Genomic DNA, 24549 nt, shown 5'->3' on the forward strand with positions numbered 1-24549 from the left:
TTCACCATCTCCAGATACAACAATGTGGACCAGGTGTATCTGCAGATGTCATGACAGTCACTGAAAGAAAGTGCTGCACACACAAGCTGTTATTGAAATAATCCCAAATAGAGAATATTTGATGTGACCTCCCACACTGAGTTTCTGTCACATTTTGTCCTGGCTGAGCAGCACTTTAGCTGTAAGAGCAACAACAAAACCCCTCATGATGGCTGCCAAAAGGACTGACTAAAACATTCATCTATCCATCAATAATTCAGCAATAATTGTTTAGTTTATTTAGACATATTTTGTTCAGGGTTCTTCAGCTTCCTTGACAAGGTGAAAAGGTCCTTGTATTTCTTCAATATTTTTGGACAAATATATAAAAAATATTTTTAATTGAAAATACTTTTATTGTTCTTGTCATTTTATAAGCAGTATAGTTTAACAAGAGAAGTTGATCATATTTTTATCCAGTGATGGTCTGAATAAATGATGTCAACAGTGAAAATAAAAAAAAAAAAATGACAAAATCATAAAAATAGATTTCCCTCCTAATGAATGCATGAATTATTTTTGTGACACAGTAACACCATAATAATAATAATAATGTTCATTTTGATAAAACAATAATAATCATACTATTCCAAGACAGTAATACTCAACTATTTTGTTGTTTCATGGCACACATTCAAGTATTGAAATGTTCCACAGAAACATGAAATAAAACAAGAATAATAACAACATCAGTTCCTCTGAAAATCAAAAATGTGGAAAAAAAGATAAAAAATTGACACTTTTTAGTTTGGATCAGTGAGGATCAAGAACCATAAAGTAAAATGACCAGTCTGATCTGGTTTGTGCATTTTTATGAGGAGGAGTCGATGCAAAACTCAGATGTCTTCCAACTCTACTTATGTGACTGCAGAGAGGAGGACAGAGAACAGTGGACACACAGTTTAACATGATGGACTACAGGACAGGACTGCTGCTTTTAACTGTCTGCTGGGCAGGTGAAGAATATTCACACATCTTGATTTTTGATGTCGTCTATTTGTCACCTGCTTATGTCATTTAATGTTTTTTGGTTTTGATGTTCAGGTGTTGATGGTCAGACTCTGACAGAATCTGAACCAGTGGTTAAAAGGTCTGGAGAATCTCACAGATTGACCTGTACAGCCTCTGGATTCACATTCAGCAGCTATGAGATGAACTGGGTCAGACAGGCTCCTGGAAAAGGACTGGAGTGGGTTGCCTGGATTAACACTGGTGGTAGCAGCAAATACTACTCTCAGTCAGTCCAAGGCCGGTTTACCATCTCCAGAGACAACAGCAGACAGCAGGTGTATCTGCAGATGAACAGTCTGAAGACTGAAGATTCTGCTGTTTATTATTGTGCTCGACACTCACAGTGACTGGAGTTGGTGGAGCAGCTGTGCAAAATCCTACAGGACTGATCTCTCAGGCTGGTACAAACAGCAAAACATGAAGCTTTTTTTTTTTTTAACAGTATTTGCATTATATATTTCATTGTAGATTTTTCAAAATCATGTATTATCTTATCTTAAATAGGATGCATGTTGTAAATAATATTTCACAAGACAAAAAACAAAACAAAACACAATAACAATCACTTGTTGAAGAAAGGGCCGCAGACAGCAGAACAATGAAGCTGATACAGCAAAGTAAAATAATATAATGTCTGTCAATTTCACAATGAGTCACAGTGTTGACAAACAATGTTTTATTTTCTTGTATGAACCACTAGAGGGCAATCAGTGTCAAGTTTCTGTCAACTCTGTCACTAAAAGGAGACACTCAGTTTAATCCTCCTGCTGCTCTGGATGTTGGAGCTGAAACTTTTCTACCCTCAAAGTCATTTATTAACTTGACTCAGCACATTTTGAATCAGAAGTGTGACTGCAAGGTGTTTACCATCAGGAGTAAAATAGATTGCAGGAACAATCCTGTGTCTAAATGTGTTACATTTCCCGTCATTTTGCACATTTTAATTTGCTTGGAGAAAACAATAAAAGTTCCAGCATCATCTGCAAACACTGAAACCTGCAATGAATCTTATCTTTGTTCGGATGGACATAATAAAATTGTGCAGCAATGATAATCAATTTTAATCGTGTTTTAATAACATTAGTATATAAAAATGTAGACATAGTGTTATTATTGTCAAATCAACTCATTTAAGCATCAATAGTTTACAGTAAAAGCAAAGATAACAGTTGTAGGGACATTATCAAAATGTTCCAGCTGAGTGTGCAATGAAGTTAAAATATCACATGTAAATCAGAGGTGATTTCCAGGCATGTTTTCACTCTGCAGATATAATAACAGTCAACACACTCTTCTAACAGGCTATGTGGCTAAACCATGTTTTCTGTAGCTCTGCTGCTGCTGTTGGCAGCTGGATGTGAGTCTCTGTGGATTTGTCAAAGTCAGCAGTTCTTCTTTTGCAGTATAACTTGATCATTTGTTCCAAAACATTTTCTCTTTTCAACAGGTGTGAAGTGTGAACAGTTGACACAGCCAGCCTCTGTGACTGTGCAGCCAGGTCAACATCTGACCATCACCTGTCAGGTCTCTTATTCTGTCAGCAGCTACAGCACAGCTTGGATCAGACAGTCTGCAGGGAAAGGACTGGAGTGGATTGGAAGGAAATATACTGGAGGTTCAGACTACAAAGATTCACTGAAGAACAAATTCAGTATTGATTTAGACTCATCCAGCAAAACAGTGACTCTGAATGGACAGAATGTGCAGCCTGAAGACTCTGCTGTGTATTTCTGTGCCAGACAGACACAGTGAGAGACAACAAGAGGAAACTCATGCAAAAACTAGTTCCTCTATTTACACCACTGGGAACATTCAGTTGTGTCAGTATCAATTAATTAATGAATTAATTTAACAATAACAATTATGATATCATATCATATTATTATATTATTGTTTTGATGTTACTATCATTATTATTATTATTATTATTATTATTAGTAGTAGTAGTAGCAGTAGTAGCAGTAGTAGTAGTATTACTGGTCAAATTTTCTATTCCAGCGTGGTAAAACTGTGTTCATGTGCCTTTTTTAAATACATACATGAAGATCATGCATCTGATACTGAAATTTACATTTTGGCAAATTTTAAAAAAAAGATTTACACATTATTTTAAATAGAAGTTAGAACGAGATATTGTTCAGTGCAAAAGATTGCAGAAATTGGAAATAAAAAAAAGTCTCAAACACCAAGTCCAGTAAAACCACAGCAGCCTCCCAGTTTACTGACGTCCAGACTGTGACAAAGCTGAGATGAGAAAACCAGAGAACTGAAACCAGCAGGAACGATCTGATGTGCTGCTTGGCTGAACATGAAAGAGCAACAAGTGAAGATGTTTCTCTTCTCAAAACAAGACATCAGTAAACATATACATGCTTATTTGATTGATTGTTTGTCATAAACATGGTCGTGATACAAACTGAAGGAAATTTTGCTGTAATAGCAGCACAAGGACAAATAATTACACACACACACACACGCACACACACACACACACACACACACACACATATATATATATATATATAGAATGGGAAAAATAAATATAAGGACTTGCTGTTTAAGTTTTGTGAAGAGTTTCTCCTTGTATCTTCTGCTGTTGGGGATATATCTTTATTCCTCATCCACAATGCTATGAGACCAAAAACCACATTTAAAACAACTGAAAACCTAAAATTCAATTCAAATTTCAAATTCAGATAGATGAACTAATCTCATTTGTCTTGACTCACATCAAATCCAGCCCACACAGTCTTCTTCCTCCCGGCTACAGTCACACCAACATTGATGTTTGATTGTATGCAAACTCAGTGAGCTTCCTTGTTCCTCAGCTTTAAAAACTTCACATCAGGCTGTCAGTGGAGTTCACAGCACGTCAGTTTCAACATAAACCATGTTTTCTGTAGCTCTGCTGCTGCTGTTGGCAGCTGGATGTGAGTCTTTGTGGATTTGTCAAAGTCAGCAGTTCTTCTGTTGCAGCATAACTTGATCATTTGTTCATTTTCTCTTTTCAACAGGTGTGAAGTGTGAACAGTTGACACAGCCAGCCTCTGTGACTGTGCAGCCAGGTCAACGTCTGACCATCACCTGTCAGGTCTCTTATTCTCTGAGCAGCTACCGCACACACTGGATCAGACAGCCTGCAGGGAAAGGACTGGAGTGGATTGGAAGTGCACATGTTGGATACACAACATATTACAAAGATTCACTGAAGAACAAGTTCAGTATCAATGCTGGCTCTTCCACCAAAACAGTGACTCTAAATGGACAGAATGTGCAGCCTGAAGACTCTGCTGTGTATTTCTGTGCCAGAGACTCACAGTAACACAAACCATCAGTGGAGCTGAACAAAAACCCCTCAGTGCCTGAACACTTGGAACATGAAGCCACCAGAGGAGGAGCCCTCAGACCACTAACGATTTCAACACCAGTTCACTGTTAAAGAGACAGATAAAGCAGGGGGAAAGTACAAAGGAATATAATTATTATCATATTCAATATCAATAATATTAAATATGCAGGGGAGGCATCTTCCACAAAGTGTTTTTTCCTTCTGGCTCACAATAGTTAGTAGTAGTTTACTAAACCAGTTCTCCTCAGCCTCTCTTCATGGTCAATGTGACCAACTTGAATAAAATGAAATAACTGAATTACTGCTGAATAAAGATCAAAGGAGCCTGATCATGTTTAGCCACAGAAGGAGGTGTAGCATGCGTGTGTGTGTGTGTGTGTGTGTGTGTGTGTGTGTGTGTTTGTCAGTGAGACACGAATATGAGTCAAAACAAAACCTGTCACGTCATTTTTGTCAATTTATGTCATTTCCAGAATTTCTTTTACGAGTTTATTATTATTATGACTGACTGAATGATTTACTGGTACTGAAAGAAAAACATGGGTATTCTTGGCACCCATGGACTGAACGTTATATATTTCTATTTAATCAAAATTAATATTAATATTAATTATTGTGATTTTATGATTGTGATTTACTTTCCTATGATGTCCTGAAAATGGTCTGACTTATGAGTATCACACAGTGAGGAGGAGTCAATGCAAAACTCAGATGTCTTCCACCTGTACTTATGTGACTGCAGAGAGGAGGACAGAGAACAGTGGACACACAGTTTAACATGATGGACTATAGGACAGGACTGCTGCTTTTAACTGTCTGCTGGGCAGGTGAAGAATTTTTCTAAATCTCTCTTGATGTTAACATGAATTACATCCAATCATTAATGTAACTTTTATTTTTGCTTTGCCAGGTGTTGATGGTCAGACTCTGACAGAATCTGAACCAGTGGTTAAAAGGCCTGGAGAATCTCACAGATTGACCTGTACAGCCTCTGGATTCACATTCAGCAACTACTATATGGTCTGGGTCAGACAGGCTCCTGGAAAAGGACTGGAGTGGGTTGCTTATATCAACAGTGACAGTAGCTACATCTACTACTCTCAGTCAGTCCAAGGCCGGTTTACCATCTCCAGAGACAACAGTAGACAGCAGGTGTATCTGCAGATGAACAGTCTGAAGACTGAAGATTCTGCTGTTTATTATTGTGCTCGACACTCACAGTGACTGGAGTTGGTTGAGCAGCTGCACAAAATCCTACACGACTCATTTCTCACTCTGATGGAGTCCAAACAATGTATTTATGCTTTATACTTCATTTTAAATTGCAAATGCAAGTGATCTTTTTAAAATGAATTTAATGAGTTATGAGAAGTTTTTTATCTTAAATTTAATTTATATTTTTAATAAAAAGTACGGAATGTCCTGAAAGTGTTCATGAGAAATTTTGTTATTCAACAATACACACACACGCACAAACACAAACACATACAAAATACAATAAAGATTACTTGTTGATTAGCGGAACAAATACAGGACAACAAAGTGGCTGCTGAAACTACAGTAAAAACACTAATAATAATAATAATTATGATCAATAACAATAATAATAATTGTTCTAAAGATTTGCAAGAATAATGTCTGTGTTTTTCTCTTCTCATTTATTGACTCTATGATCAGCTGTTCTCAGTGATCTCAAATATAGTTTTCTTTATTTTATTTTGTTAGTCCAAGTTTCAATTCCTGAGCAGATTTTTTTTCCTGAAAATATTAAAAATCTTTTCTGCTAACCAGCAGCATCAGACTGAAATCTTCATACTTTTTACATGATCCTGGCTGCTGTCACTGTATTTCTGTGTGCAGGAAATACAGCAGGTCAATCAATAGATGAATTAAATACAGTGAATACAAGAAGTTGTGCTCAGAAGTAATTCATGAATGTGATGTAGGAGATGCTGAGAGTAAATAAATTCTGTGAGGAAAACAGTTCATATCATATTTCATGTTTGTTTTAATCACTTGACAACATGCTGAACACACTGTAAACATGGTTCCTTTTGCTTCCATCAGTGCACATCATCATTGTTAATGCAATTCTGATTTTAGTTTAAACGCATTTTCATTAAGAATAATGATGAGATTTGCCATTACGTAAGAAGCAACAGAATGTTATAATAGAGTATTAAACTGCTGTTAAAACAACACATTGAGGGATTGGTGGTTTACAGTAAAATCAAAGATTACAGCTGCAGGGAAATTATCAAAATGTTCCAGCTGAGAGTGATGAAGTTAAAATATCGCATGTAAATCAGAGGTGATTTCCAGGCATGTTTTCACTCTGCAGATATAATAACAGTCAACACACTCTTCTATTGGCTACAGTCACACCAACATTGATGTTTGATGGTATGCAAACTCAGTGAGCTTCCTTGTTCCTCAGCTATAAAAACTTCACATCAGGCTGTTAGTGGACTTCACAGCACGTCAGTTTCAACATAAACCATGTTTTCTGTAGCTCTGCTGCTGCTGTTGGCAGCTGGATGTGAGTCTTTGTGGATTTGTCAAAGTCAGCAGTTCTTCTTTTGCAGTATAACTTGATCATTTGTTCCAAAACATTTTCTCTTTTCACCAGGTGTGAAGTGTGAACAGTTGACACAGCCAGCCTCTGTGACTGTGCAGCCAGGTCAACATCTGACCATCACCTGTCAGGTCTCTTATTCTCTTGGCTACTACACAGCTTGGATCAGACAGCCTGCAGGGAAAGGACTGGAGTGGATTGGAATGAAAGATACTGGAGCTTCATACTACAAAGATTCTCTGAAGAACAAATTCAGTATTGATTTAGACTCTTCCAGCAACACAGTGACTCTAAATGGACAGAATGTGCAGCCTGAAGACTCTGCTGTGTATTTCTGTGCCAGAGACTCACAGTAACACAAACCATCAGTGGAGCTGAACAAAAACCCCTCAGTGCCTGAACACTTGGAACATGAAGTCACCAGAGGAGGAGCCCTCAGACCACTAATGATTTCAACACCAGCTCACTGTGAAAGAGACAGATAAAGCAGAGGAAAGTACAAAGGAATATAATTATCATATTACACAATATAAATATTATTAACTATACAGGGGAGGCATCTTCCACAAAGTGTCTCTTCCTTCTGACTCACAATAGTTATAAGTTCACTAAACCAGTTCTCCTCAGCCTATATATTTCCTCAGATTATATTTTTCTCTTGAAATTTTTTTTCAAAATTTAATCAATATTAATATTAATATTAATTATTCCTTTTGTGTTGTTTTGTGTTCCTTTTTTCTTTTTTCCATTTACTTTCTACCATTACTTTCAGATGTCCTGAAAATGGTCTGACTTATGAGCACCACACAGTGAGGAGGAGTCAATGCAAAATGTCTTCCACCTCTACTTATGTGACTGCAGAGAGGAGGACAGAGAACAGTGGACACACAGTTTAACATGATGGACTATAGGACAGGACTGCTGCTTTTAACTGTCTGCTGGGCAGGTGAAGAATTTTTCTAAATCTCTTTCGTGATAACATGAATTACATCCATTAATTAATGTAACTTTTATTTTTGCTTTGCCAGGTGTTGATGGTCAGACTCTGACAGAATCTGAACCAGCTGTTAAAAGGCCTGGAGAATCTCACAGATTGACCTGTACAGCCTCTGGATTCACATTCAGCAGCTACAGGATGTACTGGGTCAGACAGGCTCCTAGAAAAGGACTGGAGTGGGTTGCTTATATCAGATATGACAGTAGCTACATCTCCTACTCTCAGTCAGTCCAAGGCCGGTTTACCATCTCCAGAGACAACAGCAGACAGCAGGTGTATCTGCAGATGAACAGTCTGAAGACTGAAGATTCTGCTGTTTATTATTGTGCTCGAGACTCACAGTGACTGGAGTTGGTGGAGCAGCTGTACAAAATCCTACAGGACTGATCTGTAAAGCTCACTGAGCCTCACTGAGCCAAACCATTTTATTTATTTTTTTGTTTGTTTCATGTATTTTACAGAGTATTTTTTTTAATACAAAATTATCTTAAGTCCTTAAAATTGTTCTAGTCAAAAATATTCATAAACATTAAATACAATAGAGATGAAATATTTGAATACAACATAAAAGAACGTTAATTTCTAAAAATAGAAATGCGATCACTGAAACCATAATAGTCATAATCATAAGACTAATGTAATCAAAAAAAAAAAAAGAGAAATTAAACACAAACACAACAGACTGCTGACTGAAACACATCAGTTTGAAAGTTGTGCTGAGTGGCACAAACTGCTGTAACACTGAGTTCATTTCACATGATTCATGTCCTCAGGTTACGATATTTAAAATGGTCCAACACACAGACACTTGATGATGATTACTTGATTATGATTACTGAACACCTGATTACTGCTTTTGGTGACTTTAAAGTTACAAATCATGAGAAATATTAATAGTTCCACATAATTAAACAAGAAATATAGTTCCACACATCTCCATGAGTAGGAAATTCTGGGCCTTCACATGTCACAGTTTGTTTTTTTGAAATTACAGTTTAATTTGGAAATAATAATGTTAACATAACTAATGGAATGCAAAAGAATAAACAAATAAGCTATAAGCTTTTTGACACAAAAACACAGAGATAAAAATGGTAACATTTATTAATGAAATAAAATATTTTGAAATGATTTTGCATTTTATCACGCAGGTTTCAGGTCCTGAGCAGCTGTTTCTCTTTAAAGGCTCCAAGTTTCAGACAGCTGCAGACACTGAAAACATTAAAATTTTTCTTGTAAACCAGCAGCATCAGACTGAAGCTTCATACTATTTACATGATCCTGGCTGCTGTCACAGTATTTCTGTTTGCAGCAAATACAGAAAGCGAATAAACAAATGAATTAAATGCAGTGAATACAAAAGCTGTGCTCATGTATTAGAAGTAAATAATGAATGTGAATTGGGAGATGCTGAGAGCAAATAATTTATCTGAGGTTCACATCATATTTCATGTGTATTTTAATGATTTGACAACATGTTAAGCACACTTTAAATATGGCTCATGGAAAGAAACTTTCTTCATGGTTGCTCCTTTTGCTTCCATCAGTGCACATCATCATTGTTAATCCAATACTGATTTTAATGAATGTGTTTCAGATATTTTGTTATAATGACATTTTTCAATTGTTCCAACTGAGCATGTAATGAAGTTAAAATACCATGTAAATCAGAGGTGATTTCCAGGCATGTATTCATTTTGCAGATATAATAACCGCAACGCTGTAAAGACAAAACTTCCATGAACTTCCAAAACGTCCATATCATTGATTTCTAACAACAGTGACAGTTCATTTCAAAATCAAAAAATAAATGTTTTTCCTCTTACTTTCAGTGCAATTTGAGATGCCGAGCTCTTTTATATTCAGCTTCTTCATGTTAAAGGTACAGTTTAACTCAAGGAAAAACAAAAAACAAACAAATATCAAGTGACGTTTTAAAGAAGAAAGCTTGTTGTAAAATGACTGAAACACATTTTAAATATGATGTGAGCTGTTTTCCTCACAGAATTGATTTCCTCTCAGCATCTCCTACATCACCGTCAGAAATTTCTTCTGAGCACAATTTTTTGTATTCACTACATTTAATTCATTTATTGATTGACTTACTGTATTTACTTACTGTAACAGACCAACATTGATGTTTGATTGTATGCAAACTCAGTGAGCTTCCTTGTTCCTCAGCTATAAAAACTTCACATCAGGCTGTCAGTGGAGTTCACAGCACGTCAGTTTCAACATAAATCATGTTTTCTGCAGCTCTGCTGCTGCTGTTGGCAGCTGGATGTGAGTCTCTGTGGATTTGTCAAAGTCAGCAGTTCTTCTTTTGCAGTATAACTTGATCATTTGTTCCAAAACATTTTCTCTTTTCAACAGGTGTGAAGTGTGAACAGTTGACACAGCCAGCCTCTGTGACTGTGCAGCCAGGTCAACGTCTGACCATCACCTGTCAGGTCTCTTATTCTCTCAGCAGCTACTACACAGCTTGGATCAGACAGCCTGCAGGAAAAGGACTGGAGTGGATTGGAATGAAATATACTGGAGCTTCATACTACAAAGATTCTCTGAAGAACAAGTTCAGTATTGATTTAGACTCCTCCAGCAACACAGTGACTCTAAATGGACAGAATGTGCAGCCTGAAGACTCTGCTGTGTATTTCTGTGCCAGAGACTCACAGTAACACAAACCATCAGTGGAGCTGAACAAAAACCCCTCAGTGCCTGAACACTTGCAACATGAAGCCACCAGAGGAGGAGCCCTCAGACCACAAATGACTTCAACACCAGCTCACTGTTAAAGAGACAGATAAAGCAGGGGAAAGTATAAAGGAATATAACGATAATATATAATATAAATAATATTAAATATACATTGGAGGCATCTTCCACAAAGTGTCTCTTCCTCCTGACTCACAATAGTTATAAGTTCACTAAACCAGTTCTGCTCAGCCTCTCTTGATGGTCGACTTTATCAACTTGAATAAAATGAAATAACTGAATTACTGCTGAATAAAGATCAAAGGAGCCTGATCATCTTTAGCCTCATAAAGAGGTGTACCGTGCGTGTGCGTGTGTGTGTGTTTGTCAGTGAGAGGTGAGTTAAAACAACACCTGTCGCCTCATTTTTGTCAGTTTATGTCATTTCAAGATTTTTTTTCACAGTGATTCTGGTACACGTCTGTTTAATTTTGATGTTTTCTGCAATTTGCTGGAGGATAAAATGGAAACACTGAACACATTTGAAATTGCCAGTTTTAAAGTTTAGAATTGTTTGGTTGGTATCACAACTCCTGCAATGTTTACCAAGTCCAAGAAACCCTCTGAAAAAATCCTTTTCTCACATGAATGCAGACAGGATGAAAAAAACTTTTAGTTTTCTCCACAAATCTTCTTTTAAGCAATGCAAAAGAGGTTATTATTATTTCCTTGCCTGACTAATTTATTTATACTGAAAGAAAAACATTGGTATTCAAGACATCCATGTATTGAGGGTTGTATGTTTCTCTTGAATTGTTTTCAAAGTTTTATAGTCGTATATTATATTCGTAAGACATGATAAGATAAGTTAAGATAAGATGAACTTTATTGATCCCACAGTGAGGAAATTCACTTGTCGTGGCAGCTCACAAGAACAGAAAAAGAGTGCAAAAAGCAAGAAGTGTGCAACAGCTACAGTTACAGTTTTAGAATGTAACAGAATATATATATATAAAGGTAAAATAAATTAACAAAGTAAAAAGTACAGCAAACACAGTACAATATACAGCTATATATAAGTCCTCATAAGAGAGGAAAAACAGGACTAGACCGTTGAATTATATAGTCTAACCACAGTGGGAACAAAGGTCCTGCAGTAGCGCTCCTTCCTACACTAAGGGTGTAGCAGTCTGCCGCTGAAGGAGCTGCTCAGAGCCTCCACTGTCAGATGCAGAGGGTGAGAGGTGTTGTCAAAGATGGATGTCAGCTTGGCTAACATCCTCCTCTCACCCACCTCCTCCACGGAGTCTAGTGGGCAGCCCAGGACAGAACTGGCCCTCCTGACCAGTTTATTTAGTCTCTTCCTGTCCCGGTCCATGCAGCCGGGTCCCCAACAGACCACAGCGTAGTGAATAGCAGAGGCTACCACAGAGTCATAAAAAGTCCTTAGGAGGGGCCTGCACACTCCAAAGGACCTCAGTCTCCTCAGAAGGTGGAGGCGACTTTGGCCCTTCTTGTACAGGGCATCTGTGTTATGTGACCAGTCCAGTTAATGGTTGAGGTGAACACCCAGGTACTTAAAAGTCCATATTATGAAAACGGTCTGACTTATGAGCACCACACAGTGAGGAGGAGTCAATGCAAAACTCAGATGTCGTCCACCTCTACTTATGTGACTGCAGAGAGGAGGACAGAGAACAGTGGACACACAGTTTAACATGATGGACTATAGGACAGGACTGCTGCTTTTAACTGTCTGCTGGGCAGGTGAAGAACATTCACTCATCATAATTTGTTGTTGGAATTTCAGTTATGATAACAGCTCACATGATTTCTTCTTTGCTTTGTCAGGTGTTGATGGTCAGACTCTGACAGAATCTGAACCAGTGGTTAAAAGGCCTGGAGAATCTCACAGATTGACCTGTACAGCCTCTGGATTCACATTCAGCAGCTTGTATATGCACTGGGTCCGACAGGCTCCTGGAAAAGGACTGGAGTGGGTTGCTTATATCAGATATGACAGTAGCTACATCTACTACTCCCAGTCAGTCCAAGGCCGGTTTACCATCTCCAGAGACAACAGTAGACAGCAGGTGTATCTGCAGATGAACAGTCTGAAGACTGAAGATTCTGCTGTTTATTATTGTGCTGGAGACTCACAGTGACTGGAGTTGGTTGAGCAGCTGCACAAAATCCTACACGACTCATTTCTCACTCTGATGGAGTCCAAACAATGTATTTATGCTTTATACTTCATTTTAAATTGCAAATGCAAGTGATCTTTTAAAATGAATTTAATGAGTTATGAGAAGTTTTTTATCTTAAATTTCATTTATATTTTTAATAAAAAATACGGAATGTCCTGAAAGTGTTCATGAGAAATTTTGTTATTCAACAATACACACACATGCACAAACACAAACACATACAAAATACGATAAAGATTACTTGTTGATCAGAGGACCAAATACAGGACAACAATGTGGCTGCTGAAACTACAATAATAACACTAATAATAATCATAAGTATGATCCATAACAATAATAATAATAATAATAATTGTTCTAAAAATTTGCCAGAATAATGTCTGTGTTTTTCTCTCCTCATTTATTGAAAGGAGACTCTATTATCAGGTGTTCTCAGTGATCTTAACATTCAAATGTAGTTTTCTTTATTTTATTTTGTTAGTCCAAGTTTCAATTCCTGAGCAGCTTTTTTTTCCTGAAAATATTAAAAATCTTGTCTGCTAACCAGCAGCATCAGACTGAAATCTTCATACTTTTTACATGATCCTGGCTGCTGTCACTGTATTGTTGTGTGCAGGAAATACAGCAGGTCAATCAATAGATGAATTAAATGCAGTGAATACAAGAAGTTGTGCTCAGAAGTAATTCATGAATGTGATGTAGGAGATGCTGAGAGTAAATAAATTCTGTGAGGAAAACAGTTCATATCATATTTCATGTGTGTTGTAATCACTTGACAACATGCTGAACACACTGTAAACATGGCTCCTTTCGCTTCCATCAGTGCACATCATCATTGTTAACGCAATTCTGATTTTAGTTTAGATGAATTTTTATTAAGAATATTTGCCATTACGTAAAAAGCAACAGAATGTTATAATAGAGTATTAAACTGTTGTTAAAACAACACATTGAGGATGGTTTACAGTAAAAGATTACAGCTGCATGGACATTATCAAAATGTTCCAGCTGAGTGTGTAATGAAGATGAAATATCAAAAGGTTGAAAAGATTATGAAAAATATTTTTAATTGAAAATGTTTTTATTGTTCTTGTTGTTTTTTAAACAGTATAGTTTCGGATGAGCAGGAGTAAATGATGTCAACAAACATTCAGTTGACTGGTGATACATGAGTATATTAAGAACAAATGAACAGTGAAAATGTTGGCAAAATCATCAAAAAAGATTTCCCTCCCAACAAATGCATGATTTTTTTTTTTAGAGACACAGTAGCACAATATTGCGTTATTATTTTACTGCTCTAAAATCAATTCAATAATAACAATAACAACAACCACAATAATGATGATGATTTTGATAAAGATAATAATAATACATGCTATTCAAAAACAATATAAGTAAAAAACAATATAAGTAATTTGCAGAATCTCACAGATTGACCTGTACAGCCTCTGGACTCACATTCAGTGACTACTGGATGCACTGGGTCAGACAGGAAGTCAGAGGTTTGAGAAGCGCCTTGTGACTGTTGGTTTGCCGGTTCAATTCCACCCTGGACTGGCAAGAAAAATTTGGATGTGGTGGACTGAATGATCAATGCTCTCCACCTCCAATTAGCTGGCTGATGTGCCCTTGAGCAAGGCACTTAACCCCCTCAATTGCTCCTCAGACACCTGACATGGCAGCCCACTGCTCCTGTGTATTTCACTGCATGTTGCATGTGTGTGTTCAGTTAGTGGTGGGTTAAATGTAGAGAAAGAATTTCAGTGTATGTAAAAGATATACTGACAAATACAGTTTGAGGTTCTGAAATATTTGAAGTGAAAAGTAATGTTGCAGTTCCCTTGATAAAACACTAGATGGTAGTCAGTGTCAAGTTTCTGTCTCCTCTGTCACGTTAAACTGACTCATATCTGCTCGTCTAACTGATCTTAACTGACTGACAGTCGAGTTTTATACTCACACCCTTTGTGACCTCGCTTTACCACAACACTAACAGAACATTTGAAGTGCTGGATCAACATGTTTGAGAAGTTCTGAAGCCTTTCAGGACTTTGAAATCAAACTTTGGATTGGATGATGACAAATTAACAATGAAACACATTTCATTAAATCATATAAAAAACATATTTATCAGTGTGTTGGGACACTTTATCATGACATCACAACAATGCCTGCACTTAGGAGAAGACAACATTACTGTAATTACAACATTACTTCAACCAGAGTGAAAATGTTTCCCTAATATGCTTTGCATTCTGCAATAATCAGATAATAATCTTCTAATTTATTCTGGGACATCTAATCTTTTTTTTACATATTAAATCCCAGTAGCATGACAATTTTGCTAAAGTAATCATCTTGTTAGTGAGGTTTAGGTCCACAGAAGGTCTTTTATAAAAATATGTTCTTTAGATAAAAGCACATCTGGTGTGATCAGTCGATCAGACACACTGATTGCAAACTGATTTAAATGACAGATTATTCAGCGACATGCAAATAAATGTTCCTCATAAGGAACTGAAGTGTGTGCGTCTGTGTGTCAGTGAGAGGACAGAAGAGCTCACATCAGTTCAGCTTCAACATCAGCCATGTTCTCTGTAGCTCTGATGCTGCTGCTGGCAGCTGGATCCTGTGAGGAGCTTTAGTGGATTCACACTAATAAACACATTAAAAACACTGAACAGTCAGATGAATGATGGAGATAATGTTGATTTGTGTTTCCACAGGTGTGAACAGTATTGATCTCATCCAGCCAGACTCAATGGTTGTGCAGCCTGGACAGTCTTTGACCATCACCTGTCGGCCGTCTGGTTATTCTGTGACTGATAGCAGCTATGCAACAGGTTGGATCAGACACTGTGAAGGAAAACCAATGGACTGGATTTTCCATATGTGGGGTGGTGGCAGCTTTTATCAAAATGATGCTCTGAAGAACAAGTTCAGCTACAGCAGAGACACTTCTGCTGGAACAGTGACTCTAACAGGACAGAATCTGCAGCCTGAGGACACAGCTGTTTATTACTGTGTACGTCAACCCACAGTGACACAAACCACCAACAGACCTGCACAAATACCCAGAGATCATGTGACTCAACCACATACACAGAGGAGGTTTTAAGTTTAATTCAAATTAATACAATTTAAAAGTAAAACACAATAAGCATTACAACCTGTGGTGCACCATAAATAAAGATACCTCAGTGTTTGTTGGTTTAATGTTGGTCATGAATACCTGCCAGGGAAAAATATTATACAGGTTGCAGCTTCATTTGTTTTTCTCATCAGCAGAAGCTGATAAAAGCTTGCATCATTTCTCCTTCAGACTCAAACATTTAGATATTATAAATAATTTAGAAAAATGCTGATTTACTCTCACCATCACTGAATCTTTTCAGAACTCTTTTACATGAAAATGTGAAACAGTTTCATATTTTTTTCCTTCAAACCTAATTTTTACTTTTAGGCATTGTCAGGCTGAGACCGTTCTTGTTGGTTGTAGTAGATTTATTTTTTTCTAATCCTCCCGCTTGTCTTCTTACTTTGAGTCAGCGCTGCATGTAAAAACAAAAATCAGATATTTTCATTATCCTTTCAGCTGATAATTAATCAGTTCATCATTTCTTTCAGTCCTGTGAGGAGGAGTCAATGCAAAGCCTGATCTCGTCCATCTTTATTTATCTCACTGCAAGCTGAAGCAGAGAGACCAAACCAGCATCCAGACATCCAAAACATTTTCATGATGACTTTAGCTACATGTATAATGTTTCTGATGCTGTCACTGATTTCTGGTGAATACACACTTCTGGACTCTTTACTTTCTGTGTCAAAGTTTCTGTTCTACTCTGTTCTGATCAAACTGCCTTTCTTCCCAGGTGTGTGCAGTCAGACTCTGACTGAATCTGAACCAGCGGTGAAGCGACCTGGAGAATCTCACAAACTGACCTGTACATATGCAGGAATATCAGATGACAATGCTGTTATCAGCTGGATCAGACAAGCTGAAGGAAAAGGGATGCAGTGGGTTGCCTACATTTCTGCTCCGAGTGGAAGCACTAAACGTTATTCCACATCAGTCCAAAATCGCTTCACCATCTCCAGAGACAACAACGTGGACCAGGTGTATCTGCAGATGAACAGCCTGACGACTGAAGACTCTGCTGTTTATTATTGTGCTCGAGAGCCACAGTGACACAGGAGGCCACAGAGCTGTACACAAACTACTGCAGATGTCATGACAGTCACTGAAAGAAAGTGCTGCACACACAAGTTGTTATTGAAATAATCCCAAATAAAGAATATTTGATGTGACCTCCCATGTTGAGTTTCTGTCACATTTTGTCCTCAGTTTACACGTCATCAGGTTGATTATCTCATTATGAGGCTGAGCAGCAGTTCAGCTGTAAGAACAATAACAAAACCCCTCATGATGGCCGCCAAAAGGACCGACTAAAACATTCATTGTTGCATCAATAATTCAGCAATAATTGTTTAGTTTATTTAGACATATTTTGTTCAGGGTTCTTCAGCTTCCTTGACAAGGTGAAAAGGTCCTTGTATTTCTTCAAGATTGTACAAATACATGAAAAATATTTTTAATTGAAAATACTTTTAGTGTTCTTGTCATTTTATAAGCAGTATAACATGACAAGTTGATCATATTTTAATCCAATGATGGTCTGAATAAATGATGTCAACAGTGAAAATAAGAAAAAAAAAATCCTAATGAATGCATGAATTATTTTGTGACACAGTAACACCATAATAATAATAATAATAATAATAATAATAATAATAATAATGTTCATTCATAAAACATAACAATAATCATACATACTATTCCAAGACAGTAATACTCAAGTATATTGTTGTTTCATGACACACATTCAAGTATTGAAATGTTCCACAGAAACATGAAGTAAAACAAGGATAATAACAACATCAGATCCTCTGAAAAGCAAAAATGCTGAAAAAAAAGATTTTTTTGGATGTTAAATTGACACTGTTTAGTTTGGATCAGTGAGGATCAAGAACCACAAAGTAAAATGACCAGTCTGACCTGATTTATGCATTTTATGAGGAGGAGTCAATGCAAAACTCACATGTCTTCCACCTCTACTTATGTGACTGCAGAGAGGAGGACAGAGAACAGTGGACACACAGTTTAACATGATGGACTATAGGACAGGACTGCTGCTTTTAACTGTCTGCTGGGCAGGTGAACATGTTTACTACATCTAATTTGTTGTTTAATTCATGAATTACATCCAGTCATTAATGAACTTTCATTTTTTCCTTTGTAAGGTAGTTGATGGTCAGACTCTGACAGAATCTGAACCAGTGGTTAAAAGGTCTGGAGAATCTCACAGATTGACCTGTACAGCCTCTGGATTCACACTCAGCAGCTACTGGATGGCCTGGGTCAGACAGGCTCCTGGAAAAGGACTGGAGTGGGTTGCTGCTATTTACAGTAGCTACATCTACTACTCTCAGTCAGTCCAAGGCCGGTTTACCATCTCCAGAGACGACAGCAGACAGCAGGTGTATCTGCAGATGAACAGTCTGAAGACTGAAGATTCTGCTGTTTATTATTGTGCTCGAGACTCACAGTGACTGGAGTTGGCGGAACAGCTGTACAAAATCCTGCAGTACTCAAGTTTTAAAACTCAGCCCAACCATTCTTATAGTCTTTATGTCATGTATTATCTTCAACAGTTTTAAAATTCTTTTTTAATGTTGTTTCACTTATTTTATATTAGACTTTTTTAAATTATGCATCATCCTGAAAATTGTTCCAATGAAAAAAGTGTACTAAATATTAAATACAATAAAGATCAAATATTTAAATGGAACAGTATGTAACATTAATTTATAAAAACGTAAATGTGATCTCTAAAACCATAACAATGCTGAGTGTGCTGAGTGGCACAAACTGTTGTAACACTGAGTTCATGTCACATGATTCATGTCCTCAGGTTACGATATTTAAAATGGTCCAACACACAGACACTTGATGATGATTACTTGATTATGTTTACTGATCACCTGATTTCTACTTATGGTGACTTTAACATTACAAATCATGAGAAATGTTAATAATTCCACATAAATAAACAGGAAATATAGTTCTACACATCTCTGTGAGCAGGAAACATCTGGGCCTTCATGTGTTGCAGTTTCATTTTTTAAGTTACAGTTAAATTTGGAAATAATAATGCAAACATAACTAATGAAGTGCAAAAGAAAAAAAAACAAACAAACTATAATCTCTTTGACACAAAAACACAGAGATAAAGGTAACATGTATTGATGAACTAAAATATTTTGAAATGATTTTGCATTTTGTCAAACAGGTTTCAGTTCCTGAGCAGCTGTTTCTCTTTAAAGGCTTCAAGTTTCAGACAGCTGCAGACACTGAAAACATTAAAATCAGAATCAGACTGAAGTTTCATACTATTTACATGATCCTGGCTGCTGTCACAGTATTTCTGTTTGCAGCAAATACAGAAAGCAAATAAACAAATGAATTAAATGCAGTGAATTCAAAAAGCTGTGCTCGTATATTTGAAGTAAAATTTTACAAACTGTCTCAGCTAATATTTAAGTAGTTAAGTTAAGTATATTATAACACATCACTTTTACATACCAGAACTTAATCTTCTGTCAAGACTCCAAGTTTTCTTTATAACTAGACTCAGCAAACTCACATTCATTTGGAAGAGAGGCTCTGGAGAGCAGGTGTTCACATTTAGCTGTTGTGTTAACACCTGAATCCTACAATCTGCAGACAAAGCACTGGAATAAACAGGGTTTATTATCAGTGATGAAAGTTTAACTGGACATGTCAACAGTGTGCAAGGCCAAGCAGAAATCACTGGAGATAACAGCAACAGCATGGTGTGTCTGAGACTGTCCAGCTTCCAGCCTGCCGTGCATTTCTGCTCAGAGCAACAGGGGGCAGTAGAAGACCTAAAATTCGACAGCAGTCAGCAGATCAGAATCACACACAAATGCAAACACACAATGACCTCAGCAGATGATGAGTCTCAGTTTTATTGTGACTCTTGATATCTAAATGTGTTTGTCTTTCTCTCTGTTAGAGGGTTTGAAAAGAATAAAACCTGACTTTTGCTGCGATTGAAAGAACAATCACTCTTCCCCACTTCTCACGACAATTCATGGTTCCATAGAAAACAACAAAAGTCAGTGCGTTTCTATGAAAGTTTGACAGATTAAAATAAAGATCTTGTCAGGCGACCATGGGCCAAACAGATTATCAGTGTTTTGCACGAATTGCCAATGTGCAAATAATATTTTCCACTTCAACAACTACTTTTGGTATCCGTGAACTATTAAAGGTCAGCACTCAGCTTGAATTGCTGAGGTAAAGACCAAATGTTTAACAACTGCTTAAAGACAATCACAAAATCAACCTGCTATCACTTTAACAGAATAGTTAGACATTTTGTAAGATATGATGTTGTTGAATCAGATGAAAAGATCAATGTCATTTTCAAATGAATAAAAATGTAATTTTCTTTTCTTTAACAATAATTAATGGTGACAACATAAATCCAAGTCTTGACTACTTGTGACATCACTGCTGATCCTTCTTTCATAGCCTGTCAGTGTCCTTCTCTATGCAAAGTGAACTTCCTCACAGTCTGCTATAAAGACTTGATATCAGCAGAAGAAGAGAAGCTCCCATCAGATCACCTTCAATACCAACATGTTCTCTGTAGCTCTGCTGCTGCTGCTGGCTGCTGGATCCTGTGAGTCTCACTGAGGCAGAGACACTGACAGTCTGATCACAACACACTGACTGTTCACTGTTATTAAACTGATTTAATAATTTATACGTTTTCCTCCACAGGTGTGAAGTGTGAACAGTTGACACAGCCAGCCTCTGTGACTGTGCAGCCAGGTCAACGTCTGACCATCACCTGTCAGGTCTCTTATTCTGTTAGCAATCAGCACACGCACTGGATCAGACAGCCTGCAGGGAAAGGACTGGAGTGGATTGGAGCTGCACGTGTTGGATACACAACAATTTACAAAGACTCACTGAAGAGCAGGTTCAGCATCAGCTTACACTCCTCCAGCAACACAGTGACTCTGAGTGGACAGAATGTGCAGCCTGAAGACTCTGCTGTGTATTTCTGTGCCAGAGAGTCACAGTGAGAGACAACAAGAGGAGACTCATGCAAAAACTAGTTCCTCTATTTACACCACTGGGAACATTCAGTTGTGTCAGTGTCACTTTATTTAGTAATTTGTTTATTTATTTATTGTTATTATCTTTTTTAACTGTCAGTAAAGAACATTATGAGTTATAATATTTCATCTTATCTGACTAAATGACATTATTTTCTATTAGGATGGTGTTCAGATGGTGTGAGCTCTCTCTCTTTCTCCCTCACTCCTAAGCTCCACTGTAAGCAATCATCATTTTTTTTGATCAGGAGCTGTCCTTTAACTCACACCTAACACACAGTTCAATGACAGCATTCTTTCCACCGTACTGCAAAAAGTAGTCCATGCATTTATTACTTACAGGATGGATTATTGTAACCCCCAAAATTCTCGAAAGACTCTCCAGCTAATCCAGCATGCTGCTGCATGATTACTCACCAGCATTAGAGATCATATTTCTCCTGTTCTGGCTTCTCTACATTAGCTGCCTGTAAAATCCAGCATGGAGTTTAAAATTCTTCTCCTCACATATAAAGCTCTGAACGGCCAGACAGCATCATACCTTAAAGAGTTGACAGTGCCCTACTATCCCACCTGAGGTTTACATTCCCAAGATGCAGGATTACTTGTAGTTCCTAGAGTCTTCAAAAGTAGATTGGAAACATTTAGTTATCAAGCTCCTCTACTGTGGCGCCACCTTCCAGTTTTGATCCGGGAGGCGGACACCCTCTCTACATTTAAGAGGAGACTGAAAGCCAAATTTAATTAAAGCAAAATTTAATGAAAGAGTTTGATCTGGACCTGCTCTAACTGGAAAGTGTCATGAGCTAACTTTTACTGAGAATCAAAGCTATATAAAGCTATATAAATGAACTGAATTGAATTGATATTATGAAAACGGTCTGACTTATGAGCACCACACAGTGAGGAGGAGTCAATGCAAAACTCACATGTCTTCCACCTCTACTTATGTGACTGCAGAGAGGAGGACAGAGAACAGTGGACACACAGTTTAACATGATGGACTATAGGACAGGACTGCTGCTTTTAACTGTCTGCTGGGCAGGTACAATTTTTCACTTATGTCATTTTGTTTTATCAGTTTATGTCAACTTGGATCACATGACAATCTGATTTCTCTTGACAGGTGTTGATGGTCAGACTCTGACAGAATCTGAACCAGTAGTTAAAAGGCCTGGAGAATCTCACAGATTGACCTGTACAGCCTCTGGATTCACATTCAGCAGCTTCAGCATGAACTGGGTCAGACAGGCTCCTGGAAAAGGACTGGAATGGATTGCTTATATCAGATATGACAGTGGCTACATCTACTACTCTCAGTCAGTCCAAGGCCGCTTTACCATCTCCAAAGACAACAGCAGACAGCAGGTGTATCTGCAGATGAACAGTCTGAAGACTGAAGATTCTGCTGTTTATTATTGTGCTCGAGACTCACAGTGACTGCAGTTGGTGGAGCAGATGCACAAAATCCTTCAGGACTCCTCTGTAAAGCTCACTGAGCCAAACCATTTTTATAGTTTTTATGTCATATATTATATTCTACAGTTTTAAAATTCTTTTTTAAATGCTGTTTCACACATTTTATATTGGATTTTGTTTTAAAATAATGCCTTATTAAATGTCCTGAAAATTGTTCCAATGAAGAAGTGTTACTAAATATTAAATACAATAAAGATAAAATATTTGAATCCATCATTACATAACGTTACATTATAAAAGAAAGAAATGTGATCAGTAAAACCATAATAGACATAATCATGAGACTAATATAAATTTAAAAAAATAAATTAAAAACTTGACAAAGTCTCCTGACTGAATGTTGAGCAATGTAGCAGTTATGTAGCAGTTACAAAAAACAAAAATAAAGACAAATGACAGAAAAGCCTAAGTGGTACAAACACAACAGACTACTGACTGAAACACATCAGTTTGAAAGTTGTGCTGAGTGGCACAAACTCCTGTAACACTGAGTTCATTTCACATGATTCATGTCCTCAGGTTATGATATTTAAAATGGTCCAACACACAGACACTTGATGATGATTACTTGATTATGTTTACTGAACACCTGATTACTACTTATGGTGACTTTAAAGTAACAAATCATGAGAAATGTTAATTGTTTCACACAATTAAACAGGAAATATAGTTCTTCACGTCTCCATGAGCAGGAAAAATATTGTATTTCTGTTTGCAGCAGTAAGTGAATGAACAAATAAATTAAATGCAGTGAATCCAATGAGCTGTGCTTATATGATTGAGGTAAATCATGAATGTGATGTAAGAGATGCTGACAGTAAATAAATTCTCTGAGGAAAACAGCTCACATCATGTTTAAAGAGTCTTTTAATCATTTGACATTTAACATGTTAAGCACACTGTAAACATGGCTTTTAATGAAGGTGTTTCAGTTATTTTGTTAGAATGACATTAAAATGTTCCAGCTGAGTGTGTAATGAAGTTAAAATATCACATGTAAATCAGAGGTGATTTCCAGGCATGTTCTCACTCTGCAGATATAATAACAGTCAACAGACTCTTCTATTGGCTCCAGTCACACCAACATTGATGTTTGATTGTATGCAAACTCAGTGAGCTTCCTTGTTCCTCAGCTATAAAAACTTCACATCAGGCTGTCAGTGGAGTTCACAGCACGTCAGTTTCAACATCAACCATGTTTTCTGTAGCTCTGCTGCTGCTGTTGGCAGCTGGATGTGAGTCTCTGTGGATTTGTCAAAGTCAGCAGTTCTTCTTTTGCAGTATAACTTGATCATTTGTTCCAAAACATTTTCTCTTTTCAACAGGTGTGAAGTGTGAACAGTTGACACAGCCAGCCTCTGTGACTGTGCAGCCAGGTCAACGTCTGACCATCACCTGTCAGGTCTCTTACTCTCTCAGCAGCTACTACACAGCTTGGATCAGACAGCCTGCAGGGAAAGGACTGGAGTGGATGAGCAGGGATACAGACATCTAAGATTCTCTAAAAGACAAGTTCAGCGTTAACTTTGACTCTTCCAGCAACACAGTGACTCTAAATGGACAGAATGTGCAGCCTGAAGACTCTGCTGTGTATTTCTGTGCCAGAGACTCACAGTAACACAAACCATCAGTGGAGCTGAACAAAAACCCCTCAGTGCCTGAACACTTGGAACATGAAGCCACCAGAGGAGGAGCCCTCAGACCACTAATGATGTCAACACCAGCTCACTGTTACAGAGACAGATAAAGCAGGGGGAAAGTACAAAGGAATATAATTATTATAATATACAGTATAAATAATATTAAATATACAGGAGAGGCATTTTCCTTCCTCTTCCATCTGACTCACATAATTATAAGTTCACTAAATCAGTTCTCCTGAGGATCTCTTCATGGTCAATTTGACCAGCTTGAATAAAATTAAATAACTGAATGACTGCTGAATAAAGATCAAAAGAGCCTTATCATCTTTAGCCTCATAAGG

At 37.3% G+C, this 24549-nt stretch overlaps 1 pseudogene and 8 gene segments (V, D, J or C); all 9 read left to right on the forward strand.

Annotated features, from left to right (window-relative positions):
* The first annotated feature begins 2367 nt into the window (after nt 1–2367).
* On the forward strand, nt 2368–2861 carry LOC124073375. The segment is given in 2 exon segments: nt 2368–2407; nt 2498–2861. Coding segments are annotated over 2 exon segments (345 nt in total).
* A 1069-nt stretch (nt 2862–3930) lies between these two features.
* LOC124073363 lies at nt 3931–4473 on the forward strand. The segment is given in 2 exon segments: nt 3931–3980; nt 4065–4473. Coding segments are annotated over 2 exon segments (348 nt in total).
* A 2316-nt stretch (nt 4474–6789) lies between these two features.
* On the forward strand, nt 6790–7470 carry LOC124073376. The segment is given in 2 exon segments: nt 6790–6938; nt 7029–7470. Coding segments are annotated over 2 exon segments (342 nt in total).
* A 382-nt stretch (nt 7471–7852) lies between these two features.
* On the forward strand, nt 7853–8388 carry LOC124073349. The segment is given in 2 exon segments: nt 7853–7920; nt 8003–8388. Coding segments are annotated over 2 exon segments (363 nt in total).
* Nucleotides 8389–10212: 1824 nt separating this feature from the next.
* On the forward strand, nt 10213–10671 carry LOC124073374. The segment is given in 2 exon segments: nt 10213–10254; nt 10345–10671. Coding segments are annotated over 2 exon segments (345 nt in total).
* A 1712-nt stretch (nt 10672–12383) lies between these two features.
* LOC124073346 lies at nt 12384–12849 on the forward strand. The segment is given in 2 exon segments: nt 12384–12432; nt 12517–12849. Coding segments are annotated over 2 exon segments (363 nt in total).
* Nucleotides 12850–15411: 2562 nt separating this feature from the next.
* On the forward strand, nt 15412–16253 carry LOC124073336. The segment is given in 2 exon segments: nt 15412–15506; nt 15602–16253. Coding segments are annotated over 2 exon segments (435 nt in total).
* A 4242-nt stretch (nt 16254–20495) lies between these two features.
* LOC124073357 lies at nt 20496–21108 on the forward strand. The segment is given in 2 exon segments: nt 20496–20644; nt 20746–21108. Coding segments are annotated over 2 exon segments (351 nt in total).
* Nucleotides 21109–23590: 2482 nt separating this feature from the next.
* Nucleotides 23591–24369, forward strand: LOC124073378 (annotated as a pseudogene).
* Nucleotides 24370–24549: the final 180 nt, after the last annotated feature.

The sequence above is a fragment of the Scatophagus argus genome, chromosome 16, assembly GCF_020382885.2.
Source record: "Scatophagus argus isolate fScaArg1 chromosome 16, fScaArg1.pri, whole genome shotgun sequence".
NCBI classification, from domain to species: Eukaryota; Metazoa; Chordata; class Actinopteri; family Scatophagidae; genus Scatophagus; species Scatophagus argus.